The sequence below is a fragment of the Biomphalaria glabrata genome, chromosome 1 (genome assembly GCF_947242115.1).
Source record: "Biomphalaria glabrata chromosome 1, xgBioGlab47.1, whole genome shotgun sequence".
NCBI classification, from domain to species: Eukaryota; Metazoa; Mollusca; class Gastropoda; family Planorbidae; genus Biomphalaria; species Biomphalaria glabrata.
Window position 1 is genome coordinate 82,448,568 of NC_074711.1, and position 25,578 is coordinate 82,474,145.

Genomic DNA, 25,578 nt, shown 5'->3' on the forward strand with positions numbered 1-25,578 from the left:
TTTTTGAAATTTGAGAATTAAAATACTGTTCTTAACCATATTTCATGTTTGTAATTATGACACAATATATTTCTAACATTATGTTATATATGATAATAATAATAAGGCTAGTCTTCGAGTCCGAAGATTAGTGAGGAATGCAGTATTTCCCTTGGCTGCGCAGTCCCAGCTGCGACCTACATATTTTGCCACAACCAAGGCAAGCATAACCGTTGTCCGCAGGCGGTCGATTTAGATTTTCTTTTCCCGTCTGCGTTTGTCCTCGACAGCGGATTTTCTTTTGGTCTCAAATGTGCATCCCGCGGCCTTCGTGGGTGACCTCCAGCTGTCTCGTTCTGAGGCCGCATGCAACCAGGTGCTCTCTTCTATGTCAGCCAAGGAAAGTTGACGCCTAAGCTGGTCTTTGAAGTGTTTCCTTGGGACGCCTCTGTTATGTCGACCACCTTTTAGCTCACCAAAAAAGACTACCTCAGTGGAAACTGTTAAAGGGACTACGATGAATTTTGTTTCTCTTTAGCGCCAGAGAATGACTACTCGTTCTTTTCTAACATAATAATAATAATAATAAGGCTATATATAATATAATATAGTTATATTGCTATTAACAGTTTTGTATTGTAATGTATGTTCCAGGTGATTGTGTATCCAACCAAAGATAGTATGAAGAAGTTAGGAGCAGCTGTTGCCCTGATCTCCATCTGGCTCATTTCTTTCCTGATAGCCAGTCCAGCCTTGCTGTTCTCAGTGGTGGAAAGGCGACAAGTCCTACAGGAGGTCCCCAACGTCTTCTTCTACTACTGCCTGGAGGATGTCAGCATGGAGATTGAGAAAAGAGCCTACAGTGTGGCCCAGATGGTCGTTCAGTACGTCCTGCCTTTCATCATCCTAAGCGTTGCTCACCTCAGAATCTGCAACAAGCTCCGCTATCGGATGGTCACCCAGAACGTGTCTACAACGGCTACAACATCTTTTCAGAAGAAGAAAATTGAGAGACGTAGCCGTCGCAAGCGTAAGACCAACCTCCTCCTTGCGGGAATAGCCTTGGTCTTCGCCCTCAGCTGGCTACCCTTAAACATCTTCAACCTGCTCATCGACTTCCGAGGCGAGTACTTCACTGGACGTGTGGACATCAAACTAGCCTACGCGATCTGCCACATGTTGGTCCTCTGTTCGGGCTGCCTCAACCCTGTGCTCTACGGATGGCTAAACGACAATTTCAGAACGGAGTTTATCAAGATCCTGTGCTGTCCGTGTCTTGCCATTCTGAAAACACGTCTTCTGAGACTCTGCTGTTGCTCCAATCAGCACGCCGGTGTGCCAGCTATCACGCTGACCAAGGTCAGCAACGGTCAGTCGCTTGCCTTGGACGAAGGTATAGGAAATGGAAAAAGGGATTCACTTATTGTACAGTTTCAGACCCATGTTCCGTGAAAGTTTTACAAAGAACTAAATCGGAATTCTTTCTGGGCTAAGAAAGCCAAAAGTATCACATTCCTAAAGTTGACATGCTAATCGGCTAATTAACAGCATATTTTACGCAAGCCATGTATAAATTAAGTCATACATATGCTAAGCCTGCTGGAGCATGTGAGGAAATTGAAAGACGAGCAGACTGACTGATGCATAAGAATGCAGCTGTGCTATAATGTTGAAAATGATTAACAGACAAGCGTTTTGTTCTCTTTTACTGTAGTATAAATCATATACAGGCCTAAATAAAATTTTTATTCACTTATTTATTGTCACTACAAACATGATTATTTTAAACTTTCTTGAAAACATTAATTCAACGGTTCTCTGTCACATGAATGTCGTCTTTTTATTTTTTTTATTTTGCACTTTATATGTATATATCTTGCCACTATCAAAGTGTCATATATTTAGTACACAATTAAGTCATTCCGTTTTAGCTTTACTATATATACCATTGACAAGTCTTTTTAAAAAAAAAGCTTTATTATAATATGAAATGGAATTTAAGACGTCTGTAATAGAAGTGGTAATATATCAAATGAGTCGAATATATTTTAAGTCCATTATAAAGGAAGAGTACAGTAGTTCACAGAACTACGAATACTTTGCGTGTAACAAAGAAAGATATAAAGTAAAGGCCTTTAAAGGAGTTATTTATGTTGTAATTTCGAGATGTTATGGTAATTCATTCCCAGACATGTTGGATATGGACTTTGTTGTGTTTCTTCTAAACTTTTTTTTTGTGGCTTCTGTAAACTTAGATACATATATCACAGTTACATATTTATTGCATTTATCGACTGAAAGTAGCCTTAATTTAGACAACAAGGTTGGGTTGACGTTTTACTTACTACAATTTAAAACTAAAGTTTTTAATGTACCGGTATAAAGTATTAATATCACACAGTCTGTTACTAGCTGTGAAACCTGAAGAAGGATAATGCAGATGTCCTTTCAGAAGTAGTCAATATGGTGCATACTCTTGAGGCTGGTTGATTGACTAAACAAGTAATTCTGTGTTGAGACATAGATGTGTTGGTGGTAAGGAACCAACCATCTTTGTTTCCTCCAGCTGTTCTATTTATTAGGTATCTCATTCCACGAGAAGTCAGCTCTTCTGATTGGCTGTGATACATAAATCATACACAAAATGTATGTAAAGCTCACGCCTGGCTTTTCAGATACTGTCATAGAGGCTGTCTGGTAGGCCTATCTTGCTGCATTCATTTTTTAGGTTTTAATTCCTCTACTTATAATTTTTTAAAAATAATTCCTAATTGCTTAAAAGCTTCCAATGATGAAAAATGGTATCTTGCTAAGAACAGATGATGACCCGGAAAAGAGGAGCATACGACGAAAGTCTACATCACAAGGATGCATATTTATTTTTAAAAAGCCACTGAAAATTAGGATTGGATCTAGAATCACTACCACTTTTAAAAAAAAATGAATAGAAACAGGCTTAGTTTCAAGATTTTGAAAGTCTCTTAAGGTGTTCTTGGAACCGTGTTTTTGAGTTCCAGTCTGTATTTCCTCTATAAATCATTAGGCACAATGAACATATTATCGCATATATCTTACCCCTGACAATACCGTTTTATTTACCACTGATCTTGAGGGTCAATTTTTGAACCAAGATGGTGTCTAACACAAGCTTGACAGTTTCAAACATGACAGTTACGTTGTTCACATGGCTAAATGCTAGTTTTATTCGAAATGTCATTCATTTTAATTTATACAACAATGCAGTGACAAAAACACCCGTCTGCTATTTAATAATAAACTTATTAGGCTCCATTCATTTTTTCAACACCCTTTTAGTCTGAAGTAGGTCAACTCTCCTTCTCCATTTTCCCGCGCTTTTACGGCTTTGTACCCAACAAGATCGAATCGATAGGTTAACTAAAAGTCTATTGAGTTGTCTTTTTCGTTTGTTTGTAGCTGATGAATGACTCATGGCAATCCTTGGCAATCAAGTCCTGTTTTTGTTTCCATTGAGTCCAGTAGGATTTTTCTTTAGCCTATGTAATTCTGTGTAAATTTCCATTTCTTTGGACAAAGAAAATGATCTTCGTATACAGTTGTTCACTCCTGCAGAAGTAAATCTTTTTTTTATGTTTTCTCCTAACAGTCCTAGCTCGAACCAACATTTTGACCATTTTCTCGTGCTAGTCTTTGCAGATCTAAACATAACATAACAGCACGCATACCACACCTAATTTCAATGCATAACCGAAGTCGAGTGTAATTGAAGGGAAATAAATCGAAAATGCATATGTTTTAGCGAAAAATAGTTATAAAATATCACTGTGAGTAGTTTACATAAATCATTCATTTCGTTTAAAAACAGCGTAATGTCATGAGATGCGACTTTTGGATTAATTTTTAAATTATATGCGAGAATATAAATATGCATTTCATTTACCATTTAAAAAAAAGGTGTCGGCTTGAGCGCCTAAACACACTTCATTTATGACTTTCTAAAAATAAGAATCATCTCACTTTTGTGTGAGTCAATGGAAACGTTATATCAACTTTACATGTCTATTATGTTTTTTTGTTAACAATCCAAGATTTATAACTTCATGCTTTAGTGCATCTCATTGGACAGCCTGGAGAACCATTCAATGTGTAGTAACCTAGCAACAAGAAACATAAATACACAACACAATGAATTGTGATTTCCTCCAAATTAGTTTTTAAAAAATTGTCATAGCAAATATCTGGCGATAGAAAGTAAATGGCTAAATTTTATTGATTTTTCATATTCTTCAACCTAAAAGCTACCAATACAATGACCAAAACCAAGTGCTGTATTTTCCATGAAATTGCAATAATTGTGAGAGAGAATGAATGAGTATTTTTATTAACAAAAACAACAAAGAATATTATAAATATTCTTTTGATAATTCCTAAATTATATTGTTAAAAATCAGTATAAGAACCACATTTCATTTCTATTATGTTTTGTTACTGTATGTTTTATCAGGTTTTACTAGAAAAAAATTTTAATGACATTGCTTTATGTTTTAATTAACAATACATCTGTGATGCTGAATTAAAAAAAAATAAACTTTACCATTGAAAACAATGTAAGGTGGTTTTTCAATGAAGTTATATAAAATTCACAGCCTCTTAAGCACAAAGTTAAAAAAAATTACCTTCTTGTGTTCAAATTGAGTCCCAGAAAGCCTCTTTATAAAAACAGGTGTATGTATTTAATGGTCGTGTAAATGTGCAAAAATGGCAATATTAACTCAACAAAATAAAAAATCATATGGATTGTTTTAATCATAATTATATTATTGAAAAGCACATGTTATTGGTGACATATATTTGTAATCAATAACTTACAAATATTTGTTAATCAAAAAGCATGAAATAGTTTCTTCTTTTTTTTTTTTTTATTAACATCCTTTTCATTCCAATTACCAGATGTTATAACACAAAAGAACACACAAAAAAAAGTTTATCATTATTTAATAAAACTTTGAAATCGCTAAATTTAATAAAGACTAATAAGTTTCATAAAATATCTTTTCAAAAAAAAAAATATTAGAAGAAAATAGAGGAATCTTTGTAGGACAGTGTTTGAAGTAAAAAAAAAACTAACTTTTTGGAGTCAAGTAAATAGAGTGAATTAAAACAAACTATCAAATCTTTCTTTAAACAAAACAACATACCTATGTTCTTAAGAAATGCACTCTTTTTTTTTCTTTTTTTTAATGTGCATGCTTTCATAAAAGTAGTTGTTGCACTAAGAAACAGATATTTAACATTTCTGTTAACATTATTTCATAATATCTGACCTAATTTCAGTGTGAAAGTCTAATTTCCAATATCCCTCTTAGATCTTGAGATCTAACAATCTTCTTTTTATATTATAGATTACAGAAGTTACACTCATAAAAGAAAATAATGACATCCTATGCATTTCATTTGTCAATGAAGTCTTGTTAGTAAATCAGTGACCTATTAATTTTTATCAGAATAAACCAAAAGAGCATCAAAAAATTACAACTAGTTATTAACAATACAATGCATGGTATTGTCATAATTAAATGTCTGTATTACATAAATTCTTATCAGCTTAGTCTATAAAAAATACTCTAAAAGCAAGTTTGAAGTTAATGAAATTAATACAACTTTTTAAAGACTCAGACTTACAAGCAGGTCTAAGTGTATTTAGGAAAGTAGATAATGATATTTGTAAATGGGTCATACAAAAATAATTGTATAATAAAATCCACATTTCTTTACTCTCTAGTATAAAAAGCATTAAATTAGGATTAGTTAGAGACCTAAAGAAATGAATTGTTTGGGGTTGTGAATAAGTTAAAATTTGGTAGATTTTTTTCAATGAAAAACTGTAGTTAGCTAACAAACTTTCTCTACAATAAACTAATTTCAGCAACAGGTTGGATTGCTATGTAGGGATGTATTTTAAAATGCAAAAATCAAAATAAAACAAATAGAAAACATTTATCCTATTGACCCCTGATACAATACTTGATTAAATTTTCATATTTCAACAAAAAATATTTTCAACCAAATATTTCCATTGTCACTAGTTTACAAGCACATGTGACAACAAAATCAACAAGTGCTTTTACTATTGCTGGTCAGGCAGCAACATTATCTGGTTGGCATGTTTTTAAACCTTTAATAACCTTGCCTATTGACAACAGGATTTTAGCTAAGGACATTCAGCTCTGTAAGGTCTATAGCTCCACTACTTAGATCAATACTTTCCTATTTGTTACACAAACATCAACATTTTATTACTTATTCTTACAAAGTATGCAGGTAAAATACAATTTTTTTTAAATTAAAAGATTGAGGCATTTCTTTATGACATGCCAGTTAAAATGTTTTTTGTGGAAATAAACACATGATTTATTAGCAAAAAAAAATAAATTATTGTGTCAACAATTTTTTTTTCAGAATAAAACAAAAGTTTTGAAAGAAAATTATTCAAACAGTTATTTTTCGAATGTCAAAACTAAGATTTGATTGGCCTTTAATATGTTGCTTCATTTGTTTTAAGTCAACAAAAAAGATTTCTCCTAAAGCATTTGTTAACTCGAAATAGTGCATTCCTTTCATAGAATTTACTTCCAGTTGATGATCCAATCTGTAAATATATAAAGCTTTTTATAGTAAAAAAAATGAGATACATGTTTACTTAAATTCTGCCAAGTCATTGGTTTTCCTGGCTGGTTCAGGCAACCCATTCCATGTCCTAAAAGCACTAGAGAAGAAGGAGCATTTGTACACATTTGTCCTAGCAGAACCTCTACAAGGAGGCCACCAGAGCGGTGCACTTCAATAATAATATTGGGGAGAGGTTTAAAATCACAGTTGGAGTAAGACAAGGCTGCATACTTTCATCAACACTTTTCAATATCTTCTTTGAAAGGATAATGGAAGATGCATTCAATGGTATGATGGTACTGTAAGCATTGGAGGATGAAGAATTATTAACGCACTTCATGGTTGACATAGATGGCCTAGCAGGGACAGAAGAAGAACTAGCTGACTTGGTTAAATGCATAGACAAGACTTCCTCAGCATACGGCATGCAAATAAATGCTGAAAAATAAAATTATGACCAATAGCCAACAGGGCTTTAAAAGGGGCATCAGTATTGGAGGTGAAAAGCTGACTAGTGTCAGTAGTTTCTAATACTTCGGAGCTATTGTCTCAGATGAGGGAACCAAACCTTAACTACTGGCCTGAATTGCACAGTCCACAGCAGAACTTTCAAAACTTAAAATAATATGGAAAGACAAAGGCATAGCCCTCGGCACCAAAATCAGACTGATGCGCTCCCTGGTCAAGGCCACATTGGTGTGAGTCTTGGATGCTGACTGCAGAGCTAAAGAGGAGGATTCTAGCAATGAAATTGAGATGCTACAGAAGGATACTTACACAAAATACAACTCACTTCAAAACAACTATAAACAGATCTCTTTCTGCCTCTTATTTCTGACTTTAGCCTTACTTTCATCAGCCCATCACCTATATTTAACACTTCTCCTCTACAATGGTCATACTGGTTAAGTCAGAATCTATCCAGTTAATCCAAACTCACACACATCACACACCATAACAAAGATACAATATATAGTCTATATAGTATGTGTTGCAAGGCCAATACAATGTGCATAACACACTAAATGTAAAGAAAGACAAAAGTGATCACTTTTTAAAGCTTAGTCTAAAGAACTCAAAATTTTTTTCTTAGATCAAAAGGGCAGTAAATTTTTTTGTTTTCTAATGTTAACCTCAATCATGTTTTACTGGAGGGATTCCTCCCAAGTGATGACAGACGTTGTTTACCATTGACTTCATTTCACCAAAAGCAGAAATGCAATGAAGTCAACAACCATGCTCCTTTCTAATGGTAACTTGTGGCTTCATTTTTACGTAGCTTATATCAACTCTGTTTGTCTGTCTGGTAAAAAGTTTGTACACATTATTTCTTCAACACCCAATCTCGGATCAAGGTGAAATTTTGCACAATTATTTCTTTTATCTCAAAACACAATCAACACAATCTCAATGTCATGACTTTCTTTCAAATCCTTTGAATAGTCCTTTAAAATTTTTTAAAATATTAAGGCCTACTATTTTTAGGTTTGATTGTAACTTTAATTTTATTTTTTATATTAATATTATTATCGCTGAATTCACTAAAAATGAAATTAAGCTAATGGGAACCTTCTGCCTCCTGCAGTCAGAAATGTCAAGCTTTAAATTATCCAAAGTAAGGTAAAGGTCTTTTATAGTGGCTACATCCAGTCTATTTCTTTGCATACTCATAAAATTTGTTGCACACTAAATCCAGTTTAACCATATATGTTGATGGAAAAGCTAAAAACAATTTCATTTTCGACCACATTTTAGAAATTTTGCAGGAACATCTAAATGCAGCCATATCTCTGTTGTGCCTCCTATGTTAACATTTTTTTTAAGAAGACATTATTTCATAAATCTATTTTCTTCCTGCAACTCAATTAGAACATCAGATATTTGAAAATTGTCATTTATATCTGAATTTTTTTATTTTTTACATTCTAGAAGCGAATTGTCATTTCTTTCATAAAGGATTGTAAACTGAATTGCATAGGCATCGATGTCCTTAGTTACGTGGGATTGTAAAACCCGTTAAAACAGATTTAATTAAAGCATACTACCTAGTTTTGTTTATCAAATCATAAACGTTTACGCACGCAAAACTTTGTTTCTGTTCTTTAATTAAAAGCAAACTAACTCAAATGTGTCTATACTTAGTTTGCCATAATAACATAAAAAAAAATGTGTGGGTATAAATTACTTGACTAACATAAATAAACAATAGAGTGAACTCTTATTATTTATTGTAATGTTTATGCAGTGATTATAATAAAATAATAATGAATACCCTATCTTTTATGAAAGATACTTCAAATAAAATAACAACTCATTCATAATATAAACAAATAACTAGCTTCTTTAATTAGCCACTTATGCTCACAGAATAGTGTCCCCTTTGAATGGGCATATACAGTAATATTTCATCAACAGAATTAATTTTAAAGAAATGTGTTTTATTTGTTTTGTTTCAGTGCACCTCTTTTTCATCTCTACATCCCGCTTTTAAACCCAGTGCCCCCCCCCCCCCCCCCCCCCACTGCCCATTTGGCTCCCAGCACCCCTGTTGAAAACCACTGGTCTAGATCTATTACAAATTTTTAATGTAATTTATGTTTTTCTTGTTTTCATTTCCAACCATGTTCATTGGTTTTAAATGAAATTTTGGTCAAAAGAAACAAATCATATTAGGCTTACGTAGTAGAACTTTTTTCTGTAGGCCTACTTGACTACAAACTAAGAATTTAGTTTGAATAAGTTACAGGTGCAATTAAACTATAGTCCAATTAATGGGATTCGACTGTATATCAAAAATAGGAATCCCATTCTTGGATAAGAGGTAGGCAAAAAAAACACCCAAAAACAAAAACTGTCACTATAGTGAAGCTATACTTACAATGGTTCAAAATCTATCCAGCTTCCTTGTCGTTTAAATTGCCACACAATTCTAGGTTGTTTAGTCTTCATGTTCATAACTTTAGCTGTACCAATGGCTGTTTCTAACAGATTTTTTACTTTTGATACTACTTCATCTATTGCAGATTTACTGAAACCATAAAGCTGTAATTGTTTTTTTCCTTCATTTACAAAAACCTGTATGTTTTTCTGCAGTCCAAATGTCGTCAGCTCACCAATCTACATAAATAAAAAAAATCATTCAGAATTTATGTCATATAACATGTATTTTAAAAAATTTAATAATACTATATACATCACTTACATGCTCTTTGCTGACAAGATGAAGAAATTTTAGATCATCTACTGTCCAATCTATATACTTCTCTTGAACCAATTCTTTAATCTCCCTTTTTGCTGCTTCAATGTTTTGATAAGAATCAGAATATACACTAAAAACAGCTTCTTCAGAAAGTTTTCTCAATGTCAATCCAGCATCTTTTCAAATAAAAAGAAATTGTTTTCAATTCAAAGCATAATATTTATGTATACAATAAGGACAAAAAACATAAACAAAAAGAAGCACCAATTTTGTGAGCTTTTTAATAAATGATGAAATGTAAAAGCTTGAAAATAATCTTTATGTAAGGTTGTTGTACAGATCTTTTATGTTTTTAAAAGTTGTTTTTTTTTTTTTTTAGTTAAGTCTCCTCTCCTCCCCTCTCCCTCTGATGATCATGAAAAAAATTTAATTTACCATATCAATCAATTTCATATTCACTAATGAATATGACTGTTTTTTAAATTTCAATTCGTTGATTTAAAGAATTATTTGAATATCTAAAGGTTGAAATTGAACTAAGCATAGGATACAAAAATATGGGCCTACAAAGATACCTTTAGTCTTAAGAAATCCTGTTATTTATTTGTGTTTATTTTCACTCCTTTATATTTAATTTATTAATATATCTTTCTAAATAAGACATTTTCTACTTTGCCAGACTAGTCATTCTATAGAATGCCTGGGCAAAGTAGGAAATAGTGAGGATAGAATATGGAATATATATATATATACAAGAAACGCAGTCTTACAATAAGACTCATCAAAATTGAACTTCTAGCACAAACCGTAATAGAAATACCCGAGATATGTATCCAAAATCACATCCCTAAGCTGGGATCAACTATTATCAGCAATCTAAATTTAGATATTGAGTTAACAAAAAGACTTGGAAAAGCTTATGCAGCAATGACCAAACTCTTCAAGTGTGTCTGAGAATATGTTGAATAGACCATAGCAACCAAACTAGTCAACAATGCCTGTATAGTGAGCACTCTTCTTTAAGGTAATTACTGGTCAACATACAGACATTATGAGCATAGATTAAGTTGTTTTTATTTATGCTGCCTGCGACACACAATGTGCATCCCCTTGAGGGATCATGTCTCAAATCAGAACGTTTTGAATTAAGCTGATAAACACAGTATCTATGCTCTTTTGACACATAAAAAACTATTCTGGCTCGGACAAGTCACCCGCCTGCCAGATGGAATAAAACAAAGTACAAGACTAGGTCATCAGCGCATCACAATCATTGCATCTGACAAATGATTTCCAATTTAGTCATAAAACAGTGACTAAAACTAAAATTGTTTTTTCAATGTTACTTCCCTTTTTTATAAAGGAAAAAAAAAAAGAAAATGTTTGAATATTCAGAAAAAAAAACAGTAACTGAAGCACTTGTTCTTATTAACTATATTTATGACCACTCAATAACACTACTAATAATGCATAATATGTAAAACATTTATAGGACTACCTTTACAACTATAAACTTTTTTACAACAAAATTAAATGGAGAAAGGCCTACCTTGACGTGATTGTAAATCCTGGTCATTTTTCAGAAATTCTTCCAATATTATTTTGTCAAAAATAACTAATTTAATTAAACATAGTGAGCGAGGTCTTCCTTCACTGAATTTTCGTATACATTCTAACATGGTCTTTTTAATGTCTTTTATATTGGCGTGTCGAAATCCTAAAAAAACAACAAGGAAAAGATTAGAAAAGAAAAAAGAAATCTGCTAAGAATTTTATTTTTGAATAATATTAATCTTTTAAATACCTGTTCCAAGAGCTGGAAGAGCTAGAGACTTTATTCCATGACTGTCAGCCTCATTTAGAACTTTTGTGATACCAGTTGCCCAGTCTCTGGTGAACTTATCCTGACTGATGTGAATGATTTTCTTGCAGATTAAATTGGGTGCATCTGTCACCACTAATCCATCCACAGCCATTAAAGACTCTATTAATAAATTATACATTTTTAGAATCATTCATATTTTCTTAATATATTGAACAAGTAGGTCTTAACGATGAGTTTACAAAGCACAATTTTAATTTTTCAAATATAGCATTACAATTCACATGTTTGCTACCTTATAATTCAAACTTATTCTCATGGGAGCTTGTGTTGATGTCCTAGCATTGAAGCATGTAAAGAACTACCAAAACAGATATATTTTTACCGCATGACTATACAAAATCTGATAACATACTGAATAACTTGTTGGCAAGGCAACACTTCATCTAAACTGTTGCACTATCTAGAAACCATCATAAAAAGAGCATCAAAAATTACACTCACAACATTATCACATTTAAAGGAACTTTTTGAACAAAAGTGTCTAAGAAAAATCGAAAAAATCTTGGAAGACAAGGGCCACCCCCTCCATCAGAACTACGTCAAGGTGCTGCGAAGTGGGCAACTGCTGTCAATCAAAACAAGGCGACTGCTGTCAATCAAAACAAGAACAGAGCGATACAAAAACTCATTCGTACCTCACTCGGTCAGACAATATCAACGCCAAACGTTGATCAGGAAACATGAAAAGGACCGCTGAATGAACTTTTTATGTTGTGTCTGTTGTATTTATGCTTATGTTTCAGTTGTGTTGTCTTTATATGAGAAAAGAGTCCTTGTAATTACAACAAATTTCCATAAGGATCAATAAAGCAGTCTAAGTCTTAGTCTTTAAGCCAATAGCAACTGATACAAAAACTATTAGTTGAGATCTCAAGCAAATTAATTCAGATGGCAATGTTTAGGCAGCTCATACCTTTGCTAAACAGGAGTTGAGGAATAATTAAGATCAAAATGATTCCATTAACCATTATTGGCTGCATGGATATACATACTACATAGATACAAAGCTTCCAGGGTGCAGAAAAGCAATTTTTAAGAGAAAATAGGGTTGCTCAGATTCATTCAGCCTATAAGACTAAATGTCATCACTGTTGCTCATTACTCTGATACAACTAAAAAACTGTGACTAATAAAATTTAATAAATAGTTTGGACAAAGCTACCAACACTTTTGGATGTCTTTGAACAAGAGTTTGGCAAAATTATCTCCATCTTCAAGGTTAGGGTTCACGTGTAACTTTCTTATTGCACATACATTTTTTGGGAGAGCTCTGAGAACTGCGGAGATAGGACCATTGGCTAACCCCACTTTGTCCCAAGGATATTCTAGTCTTATATATCTTTTTCACTTCAACAAACATGCCTAAAAACTTACTGAAAATGCAGGGATTATTCTAAAAGCCTAAGGAAACCCCAATCCTACACATAAAAGTTGACTATTTAAAAATACAAGTTGACCTTTTACCGGCCTCTAAAATAGATGGAAATTTGTAAGAAAGACCTTGGTACATTGATTTGCATTTGAAACAATAGCTATCAAAATGAAAATCTAAATAGACCCCAGCAGAAAATGACTTTGCCTGCTACAAAAGTATCATAATTTGGTGGACAGTCATATAAATGAATGCCATATATATTCATTAATATATATATATCTAAATCTTCAATTTGGATGACAGTGGCTTTCCTACAAGAACTAGTTTGGCATGCTTGCATTTTGTATTATTTTAAAAGATATAATTCTAAATTTCATTCTAAAATTTGTAAAACAAATCATTTAAAAAAGCTTAACTATGAAGACAATAAAGACAGACAGACTAGCTAATACTGACTTTTTCTTGAACATTCCTCCTGTAAGTATCTCCCACAAGCTTCTAAAAGAGCCTGGCACACTTTGCCTAAAAGAAAAATAAGAAAGATTATTAAATGAAGAATGTATATTATATTGTGATAGTATGTGTGGAAAAAAAGCAACAAAAGTGGTGAGTTCTATCGATAAATGTGTGTTGCCAATTTATTTAATAAAATTGTACAATTATATGTTTTTTAAACAGTTAACAATTTCACAAATACATTTCCAAATGTTAATATTGTTACAAGCATAACATTACGGAACTTGGAGGAGTACTACAATTTTTGAAATTCTGAATTTTTAAAACTATCACACTAGTTTTTTTTTATTTGAATCACACAGCTCTATTGTAAGAGTTTTGATTTTTTTTTTATTCCATAAGGGTATTTGCCATGCAATTGTATGTCCTATCTTAAAATAAATAAATAAATATATATATATACACACATACATATATATGAAAATATTTAAACATCATTGCATTAAAGCTTGTTTTATCATTGATAAAAACATAAAACTAAGCACTGTAAATACAAAAAACTGCAGTCAATAATATGATAAAATAAAGTTATGATAGTTAAAAGAGATTATTCATTCCCATTTACTTATGCCACAAAATTTAAATAAAATTATTACCAGATTTGGAAAGATCCATATTATCTTTAATGCTGTTAACTATAGCTTCACATTGCGCTTCCTTTGTTATGTCCCCTTGTGTAATAAAAAATTTAACTTTCCCATAGCTAACTGATGTAAACTTTTCTGTACGAAAAAAAAAAAAGAAATTAATAAATAAGAGAGAGATTAACACACAAAAAAATGCATTAATTTGAACAAGAATATTTCTACCAAAAATTCCTCTAAATCCAAGTTTGTGAACAATACATTTAGTCCCATTCCCTCTAACATTTTAAAACCTCAAAGAGGAGAAAATAAAGCAATGGAAGGCTATTGCCACAGGTGTGTGCATAATGTCATGCTTAACAGCACACAGTAAGGGCACAATAGTCAGTATTATTAGATCACATAAAGTGTGTGTGGAAAAATACAGCAGACACTTCTAGATAAAGATAAATTGATTTGCATAAACATAAAGTATGGTCGAGGTGGAATTAGGGGAAACTGATAGAGCTTACTATCACTCACAGAAACAATTAAGAAAGATCAATATACAATACTATATAATCTATTGGGGTTGGTCATAAGTCAACGGTTTATAATCATTGGTCAAAGCTCTCCAAATAAAATTGTGACAGCTATTTTCAACACTTGTTAAAATATTTTCATTAATTTCATCTTATACTTAGACTTTAATTAAGGCTTTAGATCTACTAATCATCTACTAATAATAACTAATAGTAATAGTCTATATAGTTAGGGTTAGATCTACTAATCATCTACTAATAATAACTAATAGTAATAGTCTATATAGTTAGTTATACACGTAAATATATTGAATTTTATAGACATAAACAAAGATCTAGACTAGAATTAGATCTAGATCTAGTCTAGGTCTATATTTTGAATAATCCATTTGATTTGATTTTATAGTCATTGTAAATTAGTTTTCACTTTAGACTTAACCTTTAAAAACTAAAATCAACAAGTCATCATGAAATTGCTCTGGCTATTTATCCTAATAATTACTAAATACACACTAGCTGAACACAGAACTAGATCTACCTCAGTCAACACTAAACTTAAAAAGGAAACAACAGTCATAATCAATCATCACACTTTAGATCAATGCAACTTCAAAAATAATCTAACATACACATCCATAACATTAAAGAAGATTACCCATCACAAATGGAAGTTCTCAATCAGACACAGCAGAAATAAATACCTATCACTGTTAATATTAATAGCAGGAGTTGTAGAATCAAATCCAGGGCCTAGATCTAAAGATAGATGCAACATCTGCAAAAAAGTATGCACCATGAAACAGAAAGCCATTCAATGTGACACCTGCGATGAATGGTACCATGCAATGCATCATGTCTTCATATGAATACACCTGTGTATTATGCCTTAGGCAACAAAGATGCATCATGGCACTGTGTACCGTGTGGGTTACCTCAGTTTACATCAGGACTGTTTGATTCCTTTGATGCGGACACTTCTAACTCATACAACATCCTAAACACCATCCCAAACCAAACTGACCAACCACTAGCCAGATCCACTCCTGTTAAACCTAAATCTACTAAAATTAATACAATAGCCTTACTAAACAAACCTACTAAAGAAGCAATACCAAAATACCTAAAAACCTTAGTAATAAATTTTCAAAGCATTAGGAACAAAACAGCAGACTTAGAAATTTTATTAGAATGTGAGAAACCAGACATAATTGCAGGAACAGAAACTTGGCTACACCCTGAAATTTATAATGCAGAAATTTTCAATAGTAATTATGAAATTTTTAGAAAAGATAGGGCTGATAATTATGGAAGAGTTCTTTTAGCAATAAAAAAAAACACTCTTATAGCAGAAGAAATTACCTTACCTAACTCAAAAAATATCAACAATCAACATTTTGTAAAATTAATACCACCTCAACATCCCTAATAATAGGCAGTATTTACAGACCACCAAATTCTAGTTTAGAATACATGCAGGAACTATGTAATCAGTTTACTACACTTAAAGAGACAAATAAAAATGCAGTTTTTTGGATTATGGGTGATTTCAACCTACCTGATATAAATTGGAAAACACTAACCATAGATAAACACCAAAACCTTAAGGACATAAATGAGCTTTTCATAAAACTTTACACAACCTAGTTTAGATCAAATCATTAAAAAGCCAACTAGATTTAACAACACATTAGATCTCTTCTTAACCAACAGACCTGGATTAGTAGTTGATTATGATATTATCCCTGGTCTATCAGACCATGAGATCATAAAAATACACAGTCAGATAAAAGCGTAAGCCAATACAAAACCCAAAAGAAAAATCTTACTCTGGAATAAATGTAACCTAACACAACTACACCAAGCTGCATTAAACTTTCAACAAACATTCTTATTAGAAAAAGACATTAACCAACCAGTCGATGACCTCTGGAATTTCATTAAAAACCATTTTAAAAGCATTATAGAAAATCATATACCAACTAAATACATATGAAACAAAATAAATAAATGCTGGTTTAATAATAGACTAAAGAAGCTTTGTAAACAGAAGAAAAACCTATATAGAAAATTTAAAGAACTAAGGCAGAAAGAGTTCACAAAAAGTATATAAAAATAAAACAACTAACACAAAAAGTAAGCAGACAGCTGCAGAGTGAATACATAAACAAGGTAATATCTAAAGATAACAACAAAAACCTATGGTCATACATTAAGTCTAAGAAAATGGAAACAACAGGCATAGCGCCATTAAAAGATGAACATTACATAATACATAATGATAATGAAACTAAAGCAAACATCCTAAACAAATAATTTGCATCAGCATTCTCAGCCCCAGGAGACAAAGACATATTACTTAATTTGAACCAAGTAGACAACATAGAAGATATGGTAGTACAAGAAAATGGAATCCAAAAACTATTAGCCAACACCAAACCAAATAAAGCGTCTGGACCTGATGGTATTCCAGCTAGATTACTCAAAGAACTAAGCAATGAGCTAGCCCCAGTGTTCAAAATACTCTTTCAGGCATCGCTTAACCAGGGCAGAGTACCAAAGGACTGGAAAGAAGCTAATGTCACCCCCCTATTTAAAAAAGGAGAAAAATCTGACCCTGGAAACTACAGACCAGTAGGCCTATCACTTACCAGCATCACATGTAAAATCCTAGAACACATGTAGCAACATCATAAACCACTTAGACAAACATAATGTCCTAACCCCATGCCAACATGGCTTTAGGAAATATAGATCATGTGAAACACAACTAATAGGACTAATTTTCAAAAGGTTTAGATAATAGTGAGCAAATAGATGCTATCATACTAGATTTTTCCAAGGCTTTTGACAAAGTTCACCACCATAGTTTGCTTAAAAAATTAAAATATTTCGGCATTAATGGTCCACTGCATCAGTGGATTAAAGATTTTCTGATAGGGAGAGAACAAACTGTAATAATAAATGGCTCTAAATCAACACTGATAACAGTAAACTCAGGTGTACCTCAAGGAACAGTCTTAGGTCCACTACTATTTTTAATTTACATAAATGATTTACCAAATTGCATTACCTCAGGAATAAAAGTCAGATTATTTGCAGACAATTGCATAATATATAGAACAATAAAAACAACACAAGACACAGATATTTTACAATGAGAATTAGATGAATTACAGAAATGGGAATCAAATTGGAGCATGTCTTTCCACCCAGAAAAATGTCAGTTGTTAAGAGTAACAAAAAAACTAAAACAAATTAATTCCACTTATCTTATTCATGGCAAACCAGTAACAAAGACTAAAAACACAAAATACCTAGGTGTTATAATAAATAAAAAACTATCATGGAATCCACATATTGATGAAACTACAAAAAAATCAAACAAAGCATTAGGGTTTATTAAAAGAAATTTCTATAAATCAAATAAGAACATAAAACTAAAATGTTATTTAACCTTGGTTAGGCCAATAATAGAATATGCATCCTCCGTTTGGGACCTCTCAACTCAAGAAAACATTGAGAAACTGGAACAGACACAAAATAGAGCAGTGCGATTCATAACAAACGAATATTCACATTTAACCAGAGTAACACCTTTAGTAAAATCACTAAATTTAGAAAGCCTTCAGGACAGAAGACTCAAAAGTAAAGTAGCAATTATACATAAAACACTGAACCATAATCTTCAAATACAAAAACAAAATTTAATAAAATACTCTGAAAGACACAAAGATAAAGGCACATTCCTCATCCCATATGCTAGGACAAATTTGTAAAAATACTCCTTCTTCTCTAGTGCTATTAGAGCAAGGAATGGGTTGCCTGAGCTAGCCAGGAAAACCAGTGACTTGGCAGAATTTAAGTCATTGGTTAATATGCATGACTAAATGCATGACACGTAGGATGTAGTTATCTTCTTTTTTGAAGTAACGTCTGTATTATATAAGATAAGAAGAAGATAAGATAAACTTATATTTCAAGAGAGTCACAAATAGAACATTCAATATTAATAGAACAGTCTATTTTTACAAAGCTTATATCAACTTGCTCTGTATGTCTGTCTGAGCTCAAACTTGTACACATTATTTCTCCCATTTCTCAAAATTAAAACTATGCACAATCATTCATTGTTCCTAACAAAACATTAATTGAAAAATTGACCAATTATTTGATCAATTACTCATAATTCAATAATTTTGTTTTCAGTTAGAATGTATTTTTAAAAAGCTAAAGAGAGATTATCTTTTTTTTTTTTGCTGTTCATAGCCTTCTTGGTCACCATCTGTCTCCATATAGTGTCATCTAGGGCTATGTCTTTCCAGTAATTCAGTAAAGTAAAATTCCCCTTTCAAACCTTGTAATCTATAGGACAGATGATGTAAAGGATAACTTTCAGAATATGATTGTCCTCCATCCAGTGGACATGACAAGATGGCTGCCTGGTCGTGCAGTTTGCGCACTGGACTGTCGTTCGGATTTATCGATGGTCGAGGGTTCAAATCCTGCCCACTCCCATCCGCCGTCGTCCTGCGGGAGGTTTGGACTAGGAAGTAAACTATCTTCAACTCTGAAGGAACATGCGAAACATGTAAAACATTTTACAAACATTTTTACAACACATGCACTGTTGTCTGAGGATTGTAAAGATGCTGGGAAGACCTGCCCAAGCAAGTATCTCTGTGTTACACACTCTTTTTTGCCATGTGATTTTCAAAATTCTTCGGAGGCAGAGCAAGGGAAATTACTCTAAATTTTCTCTCTTGCTTTGTGTAGGTAGCTCATGACTCCCTGCCATACAGCAGTAATCTTAAAACATATGCATTGTAAACCTCCATGTTGGTCACAGTAGTGAGCTTCTGGTTTTTCCAAACTCTACACTGAGGCTTTAGCTTCTTTCAGTGTAAGAAGATTGCATCAAGAGAGCTCCTTTGTATGTAATAAATACACCTCTCTTTGCTCTGATGATAAATGATAGTGTAAGTGATTGAGAGTCATACCAATCACTTCGCTTTTGTGGTTTTTTATACAAAGATGTCCAGGGAAGTCCTTTGTATGTTGGACTAGAAAGTGTTTCTATTTGTCTGTTGCTGTGTTTCCAGGAGTATTTTTGTAGTCATGTTCAAAAGATTCCACAGCCTGCATTACATTAAGGTGCTTCATTCTGCTTGGTATGGTGGATTTTTTAGAAAAAAGGTTGATCTTACAACAAACCAAGGAGTGATTTGTATCGCAGTCCATACTAGGACCTGGTAAGTTTGACAATGTTTAGGCACTTGAGTCTATCATGATTAGATCTAGTTGATATCAATATTTTGGAGCAGGGTTACTGCCATGAAACTCTGTCTGTCTTTTTAGTCTTGAAATAGGTATTACTGATGAAAAAAGGGAGTGTAGTGAGCAGAATTAGTAATCTTTTTTCATTTTCATTTATTTTCCCAAAACCAAATAGTCCATTACAGCTGTCCCATTTATAGTTGTCAGATCCAACACTTTCATTGAGATTGCTAAGAAGATAACCTGTTCAGTATTTGAAATTTCATTGATACTAGACAATAGGTTATCATAGAACATGTTTTTGGCCCCTGGTGCAGAACTAAACACAGGAGCATAGGAAGCTGTCCAGTGGAATGCCAGTGTCTTTCCCACCAACTGAAGTCAGCCATGGCGCTCTGCTCTACATCAATTGAGCAGCATAGCTTATGACCAGTAACTGCCACTTCCTGTGCTTTGTCAATGCCAAAGGAAAAGCTGGGGTGTCATCTCCAGTTTTTAAGGTTAAGGCTTAGGATTAATGAGATGAAAGCCTGGGCATTATCTACTGTCAGAACAATGTCACCCACACAGCAGTTGCCCCTACTCCAAAAGGAACAGCAAATATCTGATACAGTTTGGGATCAGATACATCACAAGTTCTTTTAGGTTTTAACACTGTGTCACTGGCTCCTGTTTTTTTTCTCAGGGTTGTCTCCTGAAGCCTTTCCCATGTTTGGGTACATATACAGGTCAGAAGTCATTGGAAGCATTTTGTAGGTAATGGTGTAATACAACTTCAGGCAATAACAATGCTGCAGAACTAATATGGAAATAATGCTTTGATATTGTATGTTCACAGAAAATTCTTCTCAGCTCACTAATGTTCAGCAACTAACTAAAACGTACACAAAATTTTTTAATTAATTATAATAATATAACTATATTATGCTGAGGATACATATATTTCTTACTATTGCGCATTACACATAACAAAGAATTATAACGAAAGCAAACATATGTTCATATTACTTTTTCACTCAAACATTACATGTAAAGTTTACGCCAGAAAGTTGCATTGTAATCTATTATTTAATTGCCCCAAGGAACAAGATTTATTTTTTCTGCTTGTTTTGGCTTTAAGTTATAAATCACAGACATACTTCAAAAGAGAAGATAATTACATCTGATGTGTATTCATGTGTCAATCTTAGCATTCATGTTAATCAGTTACCAAAACTCTGGTAAGTCGGTTTTCTTAGATGATTCCGGCATCCCATTCCAAGCTCTAATGGCTCAAGGGAATTTGTGATTGACTACAGATGACCCATCAGTAGAGATTTAATATTTAAATACAGAATGGCTGCCTGGTTTTGCAGTATCAACTATGGACTGCCGTTTAAATGGCAATAGGTTTGAGCCCAGTTGTACACACACATTCAAAACAGTGACATCAAATTAACCATTATTAGACCATATTATCATTCAATAACTTGAGGATAGCTCAGTGTCCAATGACAATACGAGGCATCTCAATAACAGTGCAAACACAACTCTCACATAGAGTCTGAGGAGAGATTAGGTTATCCACTGGCTGATACTCAGGAACATTGATTTTCTTGTTTATTCTATGTTTTCTAGAAATTCCATCTTAAAATACTGAGCAAGAGATCACAAAATTTCTAGTGGATAGATTAAAAATAAACCTTCCTAACAAATGTTATCACAAAACATTTGTCTTTTGTAAATTGATGTAAAACATTAAAGGCAGGTCAACTGAGTTCTTGAAGGTCTGAATTTTTTAATTCAATAAAAACCTAAATGGACAATGTCTCAATAATGTTGATAATGTTAAACAGCCTTGCTTCCTTGGAGAACCATTAAATGGTTTGCCTGTACATTATTGGCAATGTAATTTAACATTTTTAATAAAAAGAAGAAAGAATACAAAAAAATAAAAGATCTTAGTCAAATTATTTTGAATTTTTTTTTACTTATAAATGATCTAGATCCCATTCAACTATCAAATAAAATAAAAGACACAAAGATAAAGGCACATTACTTATTGCATATGGTAGGACAAAATTGTACAAATGGTCCTTCTTCCCTAGTGCCATTGGAGCATGGTACAAGTTGCTTGAATCAGTCTGGAAAACTGAAATCTTGACAGAGTTTAATTCACTAATGCACTACTAAATTTACACATCAATATGCATAATTTTAATGATTTTTATTAGTAGCATACCTTTTTTGTTAGGATCAATGTTTTCAACACTATTTGAGCTTGTAGCCATCTTTCCTTTTGACAAAACTATGTTTTTAAAAGCCTTGAAAATTTAAGAAACACTTTTGGTCAAAAAAATAATCTTAACAAATAAAAATGTAAAAAAAAGTAATTAATCAACAGCTATGTTGAAAACAGTATTTTTTTTCTAAATAGCTGTCAGAAAAGTGTCCAAAAACTAATTGTTTTTAATGCTTGGCTAATTGTACAAGTAAAAAAAGACTTCTGTTGAAATTCAAGTATAGCTATAATTGCTATATTTAAAAAATATTGTAAAATATAAACTTTAAAAGAAACTATTTACATATATTTTATCTATCTCTATAAAAAGATATGTATACCTTCAAAACCTCTTTGTCTGTTGGATAAACAACAAGTTGAATACTTTTTAATGTTGAGTTTGAATTAAATCTGGCAAAATCATTGATAGCATTAACTGTTGCTTGAGCTGTGATTTCTTGAAAAATTAATAATAAAATAAATAAAAGTTATATTTTATGAAAGAAAAAAAATAATTATAATTATGTAGGTCACATTACCTGCTGAATATCCTAAACGCCCAGTACCTAATGTTGGTATAGATATAGTTTGGACTTTGAGTTTATCAGCCTCAATCAATATTTTATCTACTAGATCCTGCATCTAAAACAAAATATATATAATATATATATATATTAATTGACATAAAAAAGAGTTTTTTTCTCTTGCATTTAAAATATGAAATTTAAAAATAAAAACCTAACTCTTTGTAGATGTAATTTAAAAAAGCTCTGATATGAGCAGTGTTGCTTTGTTGTTGTTGTTGTTTTTTTTTCTCTATTTTTGATTCTGAAAATTCAAAATTGTTATAAGAAACTGAAATTATGTAATTAATAATTTTTAGCTAAGCAAACCTTTAATATAACAGGTCATATAGATAAACTCTGATAATTATTTTTTTTTTATTGGTTTATCAATTCTAATGTTCTACTACATTAGGTCTTTTTTTTTTTTACAAAAGTTTGCCTTTCTGGTAAAAACTTGAACACATTATTTCTACCACACCCATTCTCAGATCAAGTTGAAATTTCAATTATTCACGAGTCCTCTTCGTAGATTTCTCCTCGGCTTTCAATACCAGCCACATCTAATGATAAACAAACTGAGTAACTTAAATGTAAGCCCTTACTTGCAAGCATGGGTTCTAAACTTTTTAACCCAACGGCCCCAGTATGTTAAAGTCAACAACACCAAATCGTCAACTCGAGTACTATGTACGGGTGCTCCACAAGGTTGTGTACTTTCTCCTGTGCTATACACTCTTTACACTAATGACATAAGAAGCATCTATGACTCAGTTAAACTCATTAAATTCGCTGATGATACTGCCATAGTCGGTCTTATTTCAGGAGACGAAACTCAGTATCGAAGCTCGATAGAAGAGTTTACAAACTGGTGCACCGACAACTTTCTAGAACTGAATGTAACAAAAACTAAAGAACTTATAATAGATTTTAGAAAGAAAAAACAAACTATACGTGAACTGCAAATAAACACTACATCTATAGAACAAGTAAAGGCATATAAATATCTAGGCATTATCATCAACAACAAGCTTTCATGGGAAGACCACCTTGGAACTCTGACAAAGAAAACAGCCCAGCGACTCTTTTTTCTATACAAACTCAACAGTTTTAAATTAAATAAGAAGATCCTTGAGACATTTTACGGCGCGACTGTACAAAATCTGCTAACATACGGAATAAGTTGTTGGCAAGGCAACGCCTCATCTAAACTGTTGCAACGTCTAGAAAACATCATTAAAAAAGCATCAAAAATTACACTCACAACATTACCACATTTAAAGGAACTTTTTGAACAAACGTGCCTAAGAAAAATCGAAAGAATCTTGGAAGACAACGGCCACCCGCTCCATCAGAACTACGCCAGGTCGTCGCGAAGTGGGCGACTGCTGTCAATCAAAACAAGAACGGAGCGGTACAAAAAATCGTTCGTACCTCACTCGGTCAGACTCTATCACCGCCACTCATTGATCAGGGAACATGAAATGCACCAAGATACCTGTGTGTAGTCGCTGAATGAACTCTTTATGTTGTCTGTTGTATTTATGTGTATTTTTCTGTTGTGTTGTCTTTATATGAGAAACGAGTCCTTGTAATCACAACAAATTTCCGTAAGGATCAATAAAGCAGTCTTAGTCTTAGTCTTATTCATTGGCAAAGAAATACATGAAGCATTAAAAAACATCAACCAATTAGTCAATTCATTACTAGTAATTAATTATTTTGTTTGATACCAGTACACCAACAAGGGAAGTTGATTTTTCAGGATTCACAGAATTGAGGACAATATTAGATGATCTTAATTTTTGTTTCCTAAAATTAAGGACAATCTTAGATTTTGTTGTTGACTTTATATATTTTATAACTTATCTTTAGAGAGTATTTTTAATGGTTATATCACAATCAGTTGAGTCCAATGAAACCATTCCTATACCATATCAGTATGCATCATATAGACACAAATTATGGGGGGCCAGATATGGCATATGGGCCATAGTTAAGACATAAGTGATGTAACCAAAAGATTATTTTACTTCTTTCTTTTACTTTGTATTACATTGAAAACAAAACAAACAAAAAAACTACTAAAAACAAACTGTGAGGATGTGGCTGGTGATTAACTTTGGTTAGGCAAAAGAGGATAAACAATTAAGAGACAAGTTGAAACATTAGAAAATGGTGCATGATTGGAAGGAATCTATAATTAAAATCAAAAATATATATCAAAGCCTGACAACAAAACATTAAACATTTTACAGCAACATGACAAAAGTTTCAATAAACATAAAAAAAGCACAAATCTATCACTGTAATTGATTTATAAAGTATTAAAGCTGCAAGTACAAATCTTACAAAAGAGAAATGATAACTTCTTACACTTTTTAATGCAATTTTATTTTCTGATGAATTGCTTGGATCTTTGATACGTGCTAAGCATACAAAGAAGATGTGTTGACAACTCAAGTTTCCTCCTTTTGTCTTGATACATTCACCAGGAAACATACTTAGTCTGGTACTAAAAAAAAACAAAAAACAATGAGGTGTTTTATGCAATATTGCTACTCCACTTTTTATTATTTAGTCCTAAAGTGTCTCTTAATTCTGTGAATGGTGTTGCTCTAATTAAAAATAAATATTTGTTATAAATCTCACTCCTCTAGTTTGCCTCTGTTCTAGCTTCTTAAGGTTTTCTTGAGTTGAGGAGGCCCAAACAGAGGTTGCATTTTCTAATAAGTAGTTTTTGTTTGCTTTAGTTTTTTCATTACTCTTAATAA

At 32.4% G+C, this 25,578-nt stretch overlaps 2 protein-coding genes across 12 annotated transcripts in view; one reads left to right on the forward strand and one right to left on the reverse strand.

The window, feature by feature from the left end:
- LOC106074426 (neuropeptide F receptor-like) overlaps window positions 1-5,705 on the forward strand; it is a 58,924-nt gene extending 53,219 nt beyond the window's left edge. For both annotated transcript variants that reach the window (XM_056018151.1, XM_056018150.1), the window contains exon 5: window positions 634-5,705. In XM_056018151.1, coding sequence (XP_055874126.1) covers window positions 634-1,431 — 798 coding nt within the window. In that variant the 3' untranslated portion in view covers window positions 1,432-5,705. The remainder of the gene's footprint in view (window positions 1-633) is intronic.
- Window positions 4,859-25,578, reverse strand: part of LOC106074325 (uncharacterized) — a 32,260-nt gene continuing 11,540 nt past the window's right edge. For all 10 annotated transcript variants that reach the window (XM_056018137.1, XM_056018139.1, XM_056018142.1 and 7 more), the window contains exons 10-20: window positions 25,181-25,319; window positions 22,781-22,883; window positions 22,583-22,698; window positions 22,203-22,284; window positions 14,199-14,324; window positions 13,543-13,608; window positions 11,631-11,810; window positions 11,376-11,543; window positions 9,830-10,002; window positions 9,506-9,744; window positions 4,859-6,607 (exon numbers count right to left, since the gene is read on the reverse strand). In XM_056018137.1, coding sequence (XP_055874112.1) covers window positions 6,448-6,607; window positions 9,506-9,744; window positions 9,830-10,002; window positions 11,376-11,543; window positions 11,631-11,810; window positions 13,543-13,608; window positions 14,199-14,324; window positions 22,203-22,284; window positions 22,583-22,698; window positions 22,781-22,883; window positions 25,181-25,319 — 1,552 coding nt within the window. In that variant the 3' untranslated portion in view covers window positions 4,859-6,447. The remainder of the gene's footprint in view (window positions 6,608-9,505; window positions 9,745-9,829; window positions 10,003-11,375; window positions 11,544-11,630; window positions 11,811-13,542; window positions 13,609-14,198; window positions 14,325-22,202; window positions 22,285-22,582; window positions 22,699-22,780; window positions 22,884-25,180; window positions 25,320-25,578) is intronic.